The sequence below is a fragment of the Myxine glutinosa genome, chromosome 1 (assembly GCF_964187855.1).
Source record: "Myxine glutinosa chromosome 1, kmMyxGlut1.1, whole genome shotgun sequence".
NCBI lineage: Eukaryota > Metazoa > Chordata > Myxini > Myxiniformes > Myxinidae > Myxine > Myxine glutinosa.
Window position 1 is genome coordinate 254,953,963 of NC_136261.1, and position 13,569 is coordinate 254,967,531.

The following is a 13,569-nucleotide window of genomic DNA, read 5'->3' on the forward strand; positions in this document are numbered from 1 at the left end:
ACCAGCTGTGGACATAACAGAGTTTGGATGGAATATCCTTGGATATTCTTGGAATTCTTGGAATATCCTTGGATGGATGGTTTGGATGGAATAAGAAGGAAGGCGAGAAGGGAGAGGAAGTCATCATGCCCATCCTGGATGCAAGCCCCGTTGCTCCTCCTGCCGTGTTGGAAATGATCAGCTGTAGCTGCAAAGCTGGGTTAAAGCCCTGTTTAACAGCAAAGTGCAGCTGCATAGCTGCAGGCCTGACCTGTACCAGCTACTGCTTCTGCAAAGGCTCTGATAGTACATGTTGCAACACACTCACACACTCACAGCAAGAAGAGCAATATGACAAGAATGTAGAGTCAGGAGAAGAAGATGAAGACGATGAGGATGAGTTTTATGATGAGGATATGCTTTATAACAGTGCAGAGTAGTAGAAGTGCAAGACGCTCTTTCTTGATGGAAGTTTTATGTTGTGTAACTAGTGCACATATTTTTCAGCTCTGATAATTTTGGGTATACTTGTGTTTTAATTTTGAGGATATTATTTACCCATTGTCATATTATTCTAGTTTGGTATGGTACTTGCCTTTGTTACCTCTAATACCTGTGAATAAAAGTGGAGCAATAGAGCGAAACAGAAATTTCAGTGTCCCAGGCCTATGTTTGATAGGGTTAATGCTATTAATGCTAATTTTGCTAATTGCCCAACATATGCAAGTTAGCATCCGGCAGTTTCTAAGTGCTGGGGACCCATACTGTACATTTCTAACTTAAAACTTTGGGGTACTCAACATTTCCGGGTTCACATTGCTGGCAAGTAGACTATTGCGGTACTGATAACATAACCAGTGATAACTGGCTGGACAAAAGCCGCAGCTCGCTGGCTCGGCGTGCCTTGCGGTATTGCGGTATTGATATGTACCGCAATATATGCTCGGTATATGTTCGGCGTGCCAATACCTTGCGGTATTGATAAATACCCAGGCTGATGTCACATTGGCGGCCACGTGTGCGCATTGCCTGCCGCCTTCCCGCTTCCTTTCAAAATAATTGTGTCAGTTGGCACCAACATTCATTTTGGCGGATCTCCTGAATGTCGCTTTGTATTCAACTGCAGTATTGTCTCTTATAGTGTGGTTACTGGCAAGTATCCCCTTTACATTTCTGATCGCATTTACATTTGTATTAAAAGGCGTAGCATGCCTCTCGAGTCGCTGCGCGTCCGGCACACATCGGGACGCATTCTTCTTGTCCTCGGTATCAAGTGCAGCGTCTCACTGTGCGTAAAACAAAATGGCGCGGGTTATTCAAAACTTTTCACTGATTTTCAGCTTTTATTCCACACTTATAGACATTTGGAGACATAGGTATGCTTATATGGAAGGGATAGTCATAACTACATAGTATCACACATATCTTTGGGCGACAGGAGCAATAGCTGGAGAGAAGTTCCGATTACAAACTTCAGAAATAAGCGTTTTCATGATATAGATAATAATAATAATAATAATAATAATAATAATAATAATAAGCGGCAGTGTGTGTCATTGGTTGTTATCTCCAAATGTGGGTTTCAGAAGGTGCAACAGAGTCCTCCCAGGTCTCAAGGTGTGTGTGTGTGTGTGTGTGTGTGTGTGTGTGTGTGTGTGTGTGTGTGTGTGTGTGTGTGTGTGTGTGTGTGTGTGTGTGTGTGTGTGTCATTGATTATTATCTCCATTTGCAGGTGGACCAAAGCCCTCCCAGGTCAAAAAGTAGGTGTGTGTGTGTGTGTGTGTGTGTGTGTGTGTGTGTGTGTGTGTGTGTGTGTGTGTGTGTGTGTGTGTGTGTGTGTGTGTGTGTGTCCAACTTAGAATCAGAAAGTCTTTTACCCCATAAAATTATTTGCCTTTGGCCAATGGGTATATGTGTGTGTATATTAGTATTATTTGTGTATATTTATTAGTATATTGTATTCGTATTAGTATTTATTAGTATTAGTATATTAGTTATTCGTATTAGTATAGTGTATTATTAGTGTATATTGTTATTAGTGTTTATTAGTATATTATTAGTATTATTATTAGTATTAGTGTATTAGTGTATTAGTATTAGTATATTAGTATTAGTATTAGTATATTAGTGTTTCTGTTTCTCTTTGTATCGTCGCAATCAGGATTACAGTGAGTTCACAATGTGACGTCACTGGCGGACTCGAAAATCGACACTCTATGGCTTTTTTCAGCAGTTTGTGATTGGAAAAAAAAAAAAAGACCATGATTATTGATTTTCAATAGTTTTCAGAAGAAGAAAAAATTGCATTTGGGTTCCCTTTAAGGGTCTTTGGAGTATCAGTCTTCAGGGTCTTTTTGGTCTTTGGAGTCTTTAGGGTCTTTGGGGTCCATTGGGTCTTCGACGACTTTTCGGCCTTTTGGGTCTTCGGGATCTTTTGGGTCCTCATGATATTCTAGGGGGCAGGGCAGGGGTTGGAGGGGGGTTTCTTTTGGATCCTCTGGGTACTTTAGGTTAAGTATTTCAGGTTACGATTGTGGGTGGCGGCAGGCCAGCTGTCCAACCAATGGGTGAAGAGCGGACATACATACGTAATCACAAGCACTTGTTCCATTATATATAGATTGCACAAATTGCACCACGATATCAGGGGCAGACTAACAGTGTTCTGGGCCCTCGGGCAAAAGGGGTATTTGGGCCCCCTAGATTTCATTCTTGAATGACACTTAGTGTGAATAAACCTGTAATAAAACAACTATTTGTGCATAAATATGCAGAATAATGAGACTGTGAATTAAAAACAAATATACTGTAACTTATGAACCAGAAATTGGCGCACCTTGTGTTGCAGAGTACAGAACATACATTACAGTCCAAAGTGTCATGAAATGTTACAGGCAAACGGCCTGAAAGAGTATATAATAAAATGCACGCACGACCAAAATTATTGTGACCCAGTATCCTTTACCTGAAGGTTTTGTCGAGAATAACAAGTGGTCACTTTTGCCATGTGATCTAAAACAAGAGTGACAATTGCTTTCTATGACAACAAGATCGACAATGCATGTCCCCTACAAAGTTGCAGTTAAATATGTTGAAGTGTAAGGAGGAAAACTCTTGAAAACTGACCTTTGTATAATATGTGATATTTTCTAAGTCCAAAAAGGTAATAACTCCATTAAAAAAGGCAAACGCCCTGAAACTCAAACTTGTTCTGTAACTTATCATAGTAAAGCCGTGAACAAAGTTTCCATTGAATATGTTAAAGGGTATGGAAAAAAAGTGCAGAAAAACACAGGTGGGACGGATGGCCAGACAGACAGAGAGCAAACCTATAGTCCCCTCTGGGTAGGGGACTCATAAAGAAGATAGTGGGACGTTCAAACCGATCAAGTCAATTCGCACCCTCGTCTATTGAACACTATTTCTCTATAAGATTTGCAAAAGATTCGTGTGAAGAGGGTTAATTTTTTTGTTTTTGACAGAGAGGATACAACACGAGTTTTTTGTAACGCACGTTTATGGTTAACAACCATTTTCTGGAAGGTTTGAAAATGTATCCTAAACGCCGGTAAATGTTTTTTGGTGAAAGCAGGTAAAATGTTTAACAGCAATAAATGACTTCACTGCATTTTTTTCAGTAATCAATCAAAATCGACTTTCAACCCTCAATTAATACTCTATGTTTAAATATACGTTCTAAAATCGCCTTCCTCTCCCATTTCCAAAAGCATAAACCTTTATTTATTTATTGATTTGAGCACGGGCTCCTTGATGGCCTGGGCCCTCAGTTTGTGCCCGACTGCTCAGTCTGCCCCTGCACTATACTCCCATTTTCACTGACTTTGGAAGCTCCCCAACTCTCTTGGATAAACAATAGAACATCAAATGACATTCCCCAGCAAGATATTATGTGCTGGTACTCAGATCAAATTCTATAATCCTCCACATTACTCGTGTAAATTTTTAATTTCAGCTTTAAAGTATGACTTGGGTAAAGGGGTGGGAATGCATGAGAAGATTCACCTTCATACTCTTCCAAGTCTTCCAGTGAGACATCTATCTCCATCTACAAACACAGTAAGGCACTTGTAATATCGTTTATGCGCACTGGTTTGAAGCAGGTCTCAGTGATCAAATAAAATAAGCAATTATCAGAAATAAATATCACCACACGCAATAAAGAGATGCCATTTGTAATGTTGCATTTGAAGGTGTTGGCATTATTGTGTCATAAACGAAAATGGAAATAGGTTGAAACTTTTCTTACTGACGACATATTCAATTTTCTCTTGATATGTTGCAAACAGCCTTTAAAGAAAAAAACAAGAACTGCCTACGACCAAGCCATGGAAGAAAAATACAGTCTCGGATTACTGCATCTAACTGGCCCGTAGAATAAGGCAATTCAAAAGGCAAGACAGAACTGCCAGGTGAAGCGAAGCCACAATTGTTCACTGCCGGAGGTCCATAGCCTTATATGCTGTAGCCGTTCTGCCAAACTTTTGTTTCACATCAGCGTACAGAGGTCAGACTATAAATTGTCCTCGTGCGATGTAGGCAGGATGATGCGTCATAACGTATGCTGTCCTTTACAATGTATGTTGACAACTACCGTAATGGCAAAGGCTCTCTAGAAATGATGTACCTCACGCCTACCACCCTACACATTCAGTCTGATTATGCCAACATTTTAAGACTCAAGAAAAAGTGAATTTCATTTTATCCAAACAGGTAGGTGGGTGTTGTGGGCTACTTGAGCACTTAACGAACCAGCCAAATACATTTTTATAGACCTGTTCGACCAAAATCAATATTTCAAATGGTACAAACTGCCCAGCAGGTCCCTCAACTGGAAAATATTTTAAAATTAAGATGTGCCAGACAAGAATAACACCAATGCAAATCATCGTAACGAGGAAGCAGAGTGAGGTGTCGGGATTGACGAGAGAAGCAGAATGTATGAAGTCTTGTTCTGCATACCGTGTGCTATTCTAACTCCTGCCAAACCCTGACTTCTCTGATTCAATTGCTCATCAGGATCAACTTGTTTGCTGCTTGCACTACACCGATTGTGAGGCTGCTGGTAAGCTGGTAATGCACTAACATCACATCATATAAAGAACTTGTGTTAGTATTTCTTTTCTTTTTGGAGTAGTGTTGACAGTGAAAAAACCCGAAACTGAATGTATAAAATCCAATAAACTGTTTTAGTACAAGTAATGCTGAGAACATGAGCACTTCTGACACTGTCTACCACCATACCTGCTGCACCTTGCTCTTTCGCTTGCCATTAATAAAAGAGGGTGGGTCACATTCCTTCTCCAGATCGATCCTCATGAATTCATCGATGGTTAGCTGGCTGGTAGGCGTGTCTTCAAATTCCACCAACCTGGTGTAATCAATAGATTAATTTTCAGCGTGATATAATTTATTTGTTATTTCATTGTTCAGAGTAAAAGGCAGCAAACGCTACAAGAGAACATGTGAGTATAAGCCAACTAAATTACTCTTCCAGAAGGCCAACAAAAAAACCCACCTTTTCCTCAAAGTCGCCTCGCACACTTTCACAACACTGAGAATCTCCTTGACCGTCCGTCGAAAATCGTGCATTCGCGCGGCCACCAGCAGAGCTAAGAACATGAGCACAAAGTGCAGGCCGTGATACTATCAGCTCATACAGTATAATACTCTAGCATTGCAAAACATGATTCTCTGCATAAAAACAAAAGAGAAAACTGAACATACAGTCGGACCTCAACATTCATGGGTTCCGCCTATTCACAGTTCACAACATGTGAGTATTTATTGTTACGGATTCGTCACTTCCGTTGTTGTGGTTTTGCATCCACTGTAAATCTTTCTGATCCCATGTACTATTATTGTTTTCAAAAGGTATATTGTCCATGAACTGTTTTCAAAAGATAAAAGGTTAAGGTTTTAAATGAAACAGGAACCGGAAGACGAAGAAGGGGAGGAGAAAGGAGGCGGAGAGAGTGAAGTCGGAGAAGAAGCGAGTCGTTTCTTCGTCCTGAGCGAACGTTGTCGAGCAAGAGTCACGAGTGAACTTTGGGTTTCCTGGAAAGGGATTCCTGCGATAGGGTTGTTATCGCTGTGACTGATCAACCTGCGTGTCAGGTTTGGCGTTCGATTTCGAGGAATCATCGTTGGGTCATTATGTCTCAAGTACGAGCCGTCGGCCATTTTGACTCGTGCGCTTTGCTCATTACGAAAGGTATTTGCTTCGCGTCAGCCGTTTTCACCATTCAGACGTCTATCTGGGATGTGTGTGTGCAACGCAACTTTTGAAGACAAACCTGAGGTTCACCGATTTGGAGCGGTAAAACATTCATACCCGAGGGGGTGAATTTCCCAGTCACCTTGAGTGCGCCTTTTCGCAGCTGTTGGCCGCGTGACCCTTTTCTGCCGCTTTGGCCGCGTACGCCTTTGTGCAGTTTTGGCGGCGTGACTGGGCCTGTCATCTGAACGGGATTCGGGTTTGGATTCGACATTTTTCTGACGATCACTGGAGGGGATCAACTTGAGCTCGAAGACGGGAATATAGTGACATTGGGGAATGTTCTTTTTTCACTCACTTGGAGCACAGTGAGTTACCTGATATTAGCTGATGGTACCATCATAAGATATATGTTGATTGTACTTTTGATTGCTATCAATGTTGTACTGTTATTCTTGTGTGATTTTCAATACAATATTTGTTTGTTAGTAACAATTGGTGTGGTTTCACCATTGATTTTGACACAGAATAACACATTTTTCTGCTGTGACTCCTCTCGGGGCTCAGAGGTACACCGCGACCAGGGGTTCGGGGAGGAGCACGTAACAATATGTACTTATACATTCGCACTTTATTTTTTAAACACATCAGGAATGGTGTCTCCTATATCCACCACCACTACTAGTCATTCAGCCTGGGTATTCCTCTACAGAAGCCCTTGAATCTCTCTCTTATGCACAAATTCATCCCATCTCATCTTCAATTAACTGACCCATCCTCCCACTCTTGGCACTCTGAATTCTGTGGTGAGGCAATTGCTTTAAAACAACTGGCACTCTCCTCCTGGAAGGCAGGCCCAACTGAAGACAACCTCAGATCATTCCGCAAAACTCGCAGAAAGTGTGTCCATTTTCTGAAGAGCCAGAAAACACCATCTGTCCAATCTCAAGAATGAGCTTCAATCTCAAGATCTCAAGATCCAATCTCAAGAAACACCATCTGTCCAATCTCGAGACAAACTCGTCTCCCTCCTCTAAAACCTGATGGCGCCTTGTCAAGACTTTACAACCTCTGCCCTCTCTGTGCTTTGTCCCCCTCAGGTATCTGCAAGATGCACGCGGTCCATCAGCAACCCCCTCCTATAGTCCATGGGCCAGACCAGATATCGGTACCACCCGAGGTGGCAAAAGTTCCATGGTGCCAATTTATTTGTTACACCCATATAAGTAAAATAATATGTGATAGCAATTCCAAATGGGTAGCTTTTTCATTTTTCTTGCAGGAAAGCTGTTTTTGCATTAATCGCGATACCGCAACTCCGCGCTGTTGTTACTAGTATCATCTTCCAAATCATTTTTTTAGCTGAATAGACAATGTAACATGCTTAAATATCTTAGCAAATGGATGTTTGTAATAAAGACATGTATGTTATACTATATAATACATATTCTTGTATTTATTAATGTGTGGAAACTAACTTTTTCTTCAGTTTTAGTGTCTTAGTTAAGAACAAAATATATGTTGGATGCTGGCAGTGTCCAGTTTTCTTCTGTATTCCGTATACTTGGCCACTGGTGGATACTTCCTGGTAGGTGAGGCAAGAACAAGAGGCTCTGCAATAATTATGTCTATTTAGTTAAGCAGAAAATATATGACAGATATGTAAAGTGCTGATTTCCCCTCATCAGTGGTGATATACATTTGCAGCCTGGTTAGAATAAGTCCAGTCATGAATGCTTGATTTGCTTTCAGATATCAGTCCACTGGTTTCACCAGTCTAATTAAGTGTAATTAAATATAATTAAGGACTGGCAGACTACTAATTTGTGCAACATAGTAATGTGGATTGATAATTCTATGTTGCAGGTGAAAACTGACTGAACATGGCCTCTGACGGAGCAAGCAGCCTGCCACTAAAGCGGCCACGAGTGGAGTGCATCATCCACTGTTCCAATGACAATACAGACAAGCTGGTTTCACTACAAGACATTGACTCATGGAGAACATTGCTGAGGGCAGCCCAGATCAGAAAACATGCAGCAATTTTGAAACTAGCTACGAACCTTCCTGATGGACAGATTCCAACAATCCAGTACCACAGAAAATGTCGCAGTCTCTTCACCATGAAAAGACATCTTGATGGCATCCTCAAATGTGCCAGTGCCAGTGAACCTGCTCAAGACACAGGATCACAGAGAGCAGCTAGACAATGTGCAAGCACATCAAGGACTTATGAGGCAGAGTGCATTTTCTGCCAGAAAGACACCAAGTATGCTAAAGGACAGAAGACGAGAGAAATCCTCATACAATGTCGAGAACTGCGAGCTGACGCCACAATCAGGAATGTAGCCATGGAGAAAATGGACAGCAGAATCCTTGCCATAGTCAGCAGAGACCTGGTAGCTGCAGAAGGTCACTATCATAGGTCGTGCTATCGGTTCTATACCAAAAGAGAGGTTCGCAGTGGACAGGATGCAAGCCAAGATGATGATGCTGAAGCTCAGTATGGCGCTGCTGTGGATCAGGCCTACAATGAGCTGTTCCTGTTCATCAGAAGGGAGCTTTTTGGCAATCCTCAAGTGATGACAATGACTGATCTCTCTTCTAGACTGGTGGCTTCAATGAACTCTCTTGGTATTGCCCATGTAAGGGAATCAACCAAGAAACACATACGACGGAAACTGGAAAGCGAGTTTGCAGACTCCCTGCACATCTTCTCTGAGGGAAAAGGGAAACTCCTCCTGTTTCCAGACAACCTGTCCATATACGAACTTGCCAAACAATACCAATCGCTACAAGCAGAGCTGCATACTCAGAAAGGCCTCCATGCTGAAGATGTGGTCTCCAAAGCAGCCCTGAAAATGAGAGCCGACATCAAGAACCAAGATGCCCCTCAAGCCTGGCCACCGGAAGTCAAACCAGAAGCAGAGGACACTACCATTCCAGAGTCGGTCATGGTCTTCCTGTGCTATCTACTTACAGGTTCCAATGACCCTGATCATGCATCTCAAAGAGTGCAGCGGCTTCTGTGTTCACTCGGCTATGACATGGTATATGCTGTAACACGTGGACTGATAAAGCCCCCGAAGCACATCGTTCTGCCATTCGCTATCAAGTCACTGACCGGGAATGTAGAGTTGATACACATCCTCAACCGACTCGGCCATAGTGTGTCCTATTCTCAGATGGAAGAGATCGACACTGCTCTGTGTCTCCAAAAGCTCTCGCTATCAGGGAGTGATGTTGCCCTCCCAGGTAACATCCATCCTGGCATATTCACAACCTTAGCCTGGGATAATATCGACCGTCTGGAAGAGACCACCAGTGGAGAAGGAACATCTCACAGAGTGAATGGGATTGCCGTACAAGCAAAGCCAATCACCCCAGTGTCCACCAGAACCATGCTGACTGTAGGAAAAACAAAGCAGAGAAGTATTGATACACCACCACCAATGCTACCAGCATACAACGCTGGACAACGAGTGGGACCACCACAGAGCAAAAGTGCAGATGCTGACACTGCAGCTGACCTCAATTGGAGACAGCATGTGTGACAGCCTGGTTGGGCTACACGCCTTTACAGGGTGTGACACTGTGAGCGCATTCGCTGGCCGTGGGAAGCTGATAGCACTGAAGCTGGTGAGGAACGACAGTAACTACCAGGAGACGTTTAGACAGCTTGGTCAGTCATGGGATGTCAACCCAGAACTATTTGAGAAGGTACAGCAGTTCATCTGTCGCATGTATAGTGCAGCTGCTAGGACTGGTGAGGTCAACGAACTGCACTACCAGCTCTTCTGCGCAAAGAGGGGAGGAGTCGAGTCCAGCCAGTTGCCACCATGTAGAGACTGTCTCTTCATGCACGTCCTACGAGCCAACTACCAGGCAGCAATATGGAAGTGCTGTCTGCAGGCTCGCCCAGCGGTGCCAAACCCTACCGAGCATGGATGGACAGTGGATGAAGATGGCAAGCTCGCCATCCACTGGATGCGTTCACCACCAGCACCAGATGTGGTCTTGGAACTCTTAGCTTGCAAGTGTGTGCGTTCCTGCAAATTGCCAAAATGCACATGCCTGACCAATGGACTGTCATGCACAGACATGTGCAAGCTACAAACCTGCAGTAACCAGAAACAACAGGAAGATGAAGAATCCTTCGAACTCGGAGACTCCGATGAAGACGAGCAGTTCGATGACTGACTATGATATCGCTAGTTTGGTACATTGACATACTCAGTATTATTCTGAAGAGCACAGGACGTGCTTTCCCTGGAAACACCCTCAGAATACATGTAGACATGTAGACATTTTGATAATGTGTTGTGTCATTTCATCTTTATGTGAAGCACTACCTGACCATACCGGGTACATAGCCTACAGTCTGTTAGTTCTGTTAGTATGTGATTTCCAACCATTTTGTATAACATTTGAGTACTAGTACTGTTTATAGCTATTGTGGCATACATGTACTTGAGATGGGCTCAGCAGATGAGCTCAGTACAGCCTCTGGACTTTCTTTCCCTTGATTCAGAAAACCGTTTGATTAATATGTGTTGTGACCTTTTCATGTTGTGACATGTTTATGTGACAATTTCCATAACAATCACGTACGTGTATTATAGTAGCTGTTGTATTCCAAAATTACACTATGTGAAGATTGTATGTTTAAAATAAGACATAAAGCGATAATTTTGGGATCTACGTTGTCTCAGTACTTTCTGATTAATATGCCCAATTAGTCCATGGGCCCGTACCCAAAATTTCACACATGGACTAAATCAATCCGAACCGTCGAACGCCTTTTCGCAGGGTGCGGGTATAAAATAGCTGATAACTACCACTAAGCTACCAGTCCAGAATTGCTATCACATCAGCATGTATCCCACATACATGCACCTTTCCAAAAATCATTACTAGAACTTGCCACCTCGGGTGGTACCAATTAGTGAAATTTCGGGTCCGGGCCCATGGACTACTAGTGAAACTGCCAAAATCCAGAACCACTGCACACCTCCACTAATTTAGTCCTCTTTTTCCCCAACTGTGGAACCACTTTCCATAATCTCTTCAATGTCATTCTTCCCTCCAGGTCTTCAAGCCAGCTGTTCACAACCATCTCAAGTCATCCCCCATCAAAGATCATGATCTTTTCTACACCTGTTAAACCAACCCCCAGCCATCCCAAAAATTTTGCTTATGTATCCATTTCATCCACCCTTTGTGTTCTCCCTTATCCCTCCTCGTTATCTGCATCGCTTGTTTATCCATCTCCTTCTATCTCCATCAACAATTTTCATCATCAACTTCATCAAAGCCCTGCTGTTGGCGTTTCCCCTCTCTCCTGCTGTTCCCTTTTTTTATGTCGTGTCCTGATTTGTCCTGTGTCATAGCTCTTCCACGAGCCTAGACCAGTCAAAGTTCTAAAAATCCCTCCCTCCCCTACCCCTCCCCATTCAAGCAATGCCCCCACATTTGCAGATTCGACATTCACGGCATTTTCCAGGAACGTATCCCCCGCAAATGTCGGGGTCCGACTGTACTTGAAAGAGCAAACGCTGCTCCATAATCAAATGGCTCTGACAAAGACACGTCAGTTCAAATGAAGAAAATATTCTGTGATTGTAATGAGCCGGGGAGTGGGGGGGGGGGGGGGGGGTGGAATGGTATTAAAGCACTTGAAAACAAAACAAAAAAAACAAAAAAGGTGACTGTGATAAAATGGGGGTGAGGGGCATGGTATTAAAGCACTTGAATGCCAAAAAAAACAACCCAAAAAACAGGTGACTGTGATAAAAATGCGGAAGGAGCTGTGTTGAATGCGCCAATGCAAACCTGCCCCACACAGGCCTGATGGCCTGCGTCCTGTGTGCATCCAGTCACGTTTCATGCGAGCCACAAGTCGCAGCGCAGTCATGGACACCTCGTGGGTCTTGTCTCCAAACTCAAGCATGTGTGCGAAACGTGGAATATAAAGGCAAGGGTCTGAAAGCAAATGGCATGGAAAGAATATTGGAAGAGTAAAGCTTCCCTTCATAAAAATGTCGTGTTTTCTTGCTCAAACATTGTTTTATAGAGATAAACATAATCATAACTTGCTGTTTTGAAAATCAGCACTCCAAGCCACCGTGATTCTCACTCTCAACCAATAAAGAGGACATTATATTTTACAGACGTTCCACCAAGTGACCATTGAGCAAAGATAGTAAAAATATAATCTCAAAATAATTTGGCACACTTTAGATCAGCATATGTGAGTAGGGTAGGTAGTGTAGTAGTCAATGCAGTGAGTAATCAACATGATGAGTCGTATGATGTTTTTTCAGTCTTGTTTTTCGTTTTCACAAAAACATTTCAGTTTTTCACATTGTGAGCAAATGAGTCTTTGTTATAGTTGTTCTTTAGCGGGCTTTTTAATTGTAATGAAGACGGAGGGAAGGTCACAGGAGGCAAACACATACATAACAGGGGAATTTCACTTTACAGACTCTACCTAGATAGCACAATTCCGCTCCTCCAACCTCCATGTGGAGACACCTAAACACTTAACCAGACATTTGACTCTACTTACGCACATTGAGATGGGTTCTTCTTCTTCACGACACTTGAAGCATGCTAATCGACACGTTCTGAACTTTCTTAAGGTATTTCTTCATTTATCCCCACAAACGTAACAATATATATACATATATATATATATATATATATATTGTGAGGCTGCATATATACACATATATATTGTGAGGCTGCATACATATATATATACTCGCAATCAAAAGAAACATCACTTTCATTTTTTCAAACGTGCAGCTTTACAAACACGTTTCTTCAATTGTAATGGCTGATTATGTAACGGGAACTTCACTTCAATCCCCTGGTTGATCAACAATGGCATGCTTGAGTGGTTCTGTATAGGGATCTTTCCCTTTAAATAATGACCCTCATAATGAAATCTTTCAGTTCTCGTGGTTAGACATTCATTAACTGCTGTCTATAGTCACTCTGGAGGCTTCTGACAAGGAAAACAAAAATAAAGTTCAGATGCCACACCTGACATCTGAACAACGTTTAAGGGCAATTGGGATGCTTGAGGCTGGTGTAAGCCAGCGAACATTTGCCCAACGTCTTGGTTGCTCACAGCCTGCAATTTCGAACCTGGCCAGGCATTACAGTGAAACTGGAACTGTGAATGATGGTCCACGAAGAGGAAGACCACAGGTAACCAACCACCTTGCAGGAGGAGTGGGACAGACTTCCCCAGGACCGCATCAGACGCCTGGTACAGAGCATGCGTCGGAGGTGTACAGCCTGCATCACAGCTCAGGGAGGACACAAACGATATTGAGGACTGCTGTCAC

At 42.7% G+C, this 13,569-nt stretch overlaps 1 protein-coding gene across 1 annotated transcript in view; it reads right to left on the reverse strand.

Annotated features, from left to right (window-relative positions):
• The window catches only part of BRF1 (BRF1 general transcription factor IIIB subunit), a 97,362-nt gene that overhangs the window by 50,602 nt on the left and 33,191 nt on the right, over positions 1-13,569 (reverse strand). Inside the window, exons 6-9 of the mRNA XM_068130303.2 lie at positions 12,047-12,196; positions 5,516-5,609; positions 5,242-5,368; positions 4,003-4,045 (exon numbers count right to left, since the gene is read on the reverse strand). Coding sequence (XP_067986404.2) covers positions 4,003-4,045; positions 5,242-5,368; positions 5,516-5,609; positions 12,047-12,196 — 414 coding nt within the window. The remainder of the gene's footprint in view (positions 1-4,002; positions 4,046-5,241; positions 5,369-5,515; positions 5,610-12,046; positions 12,197-13,569) is intronic.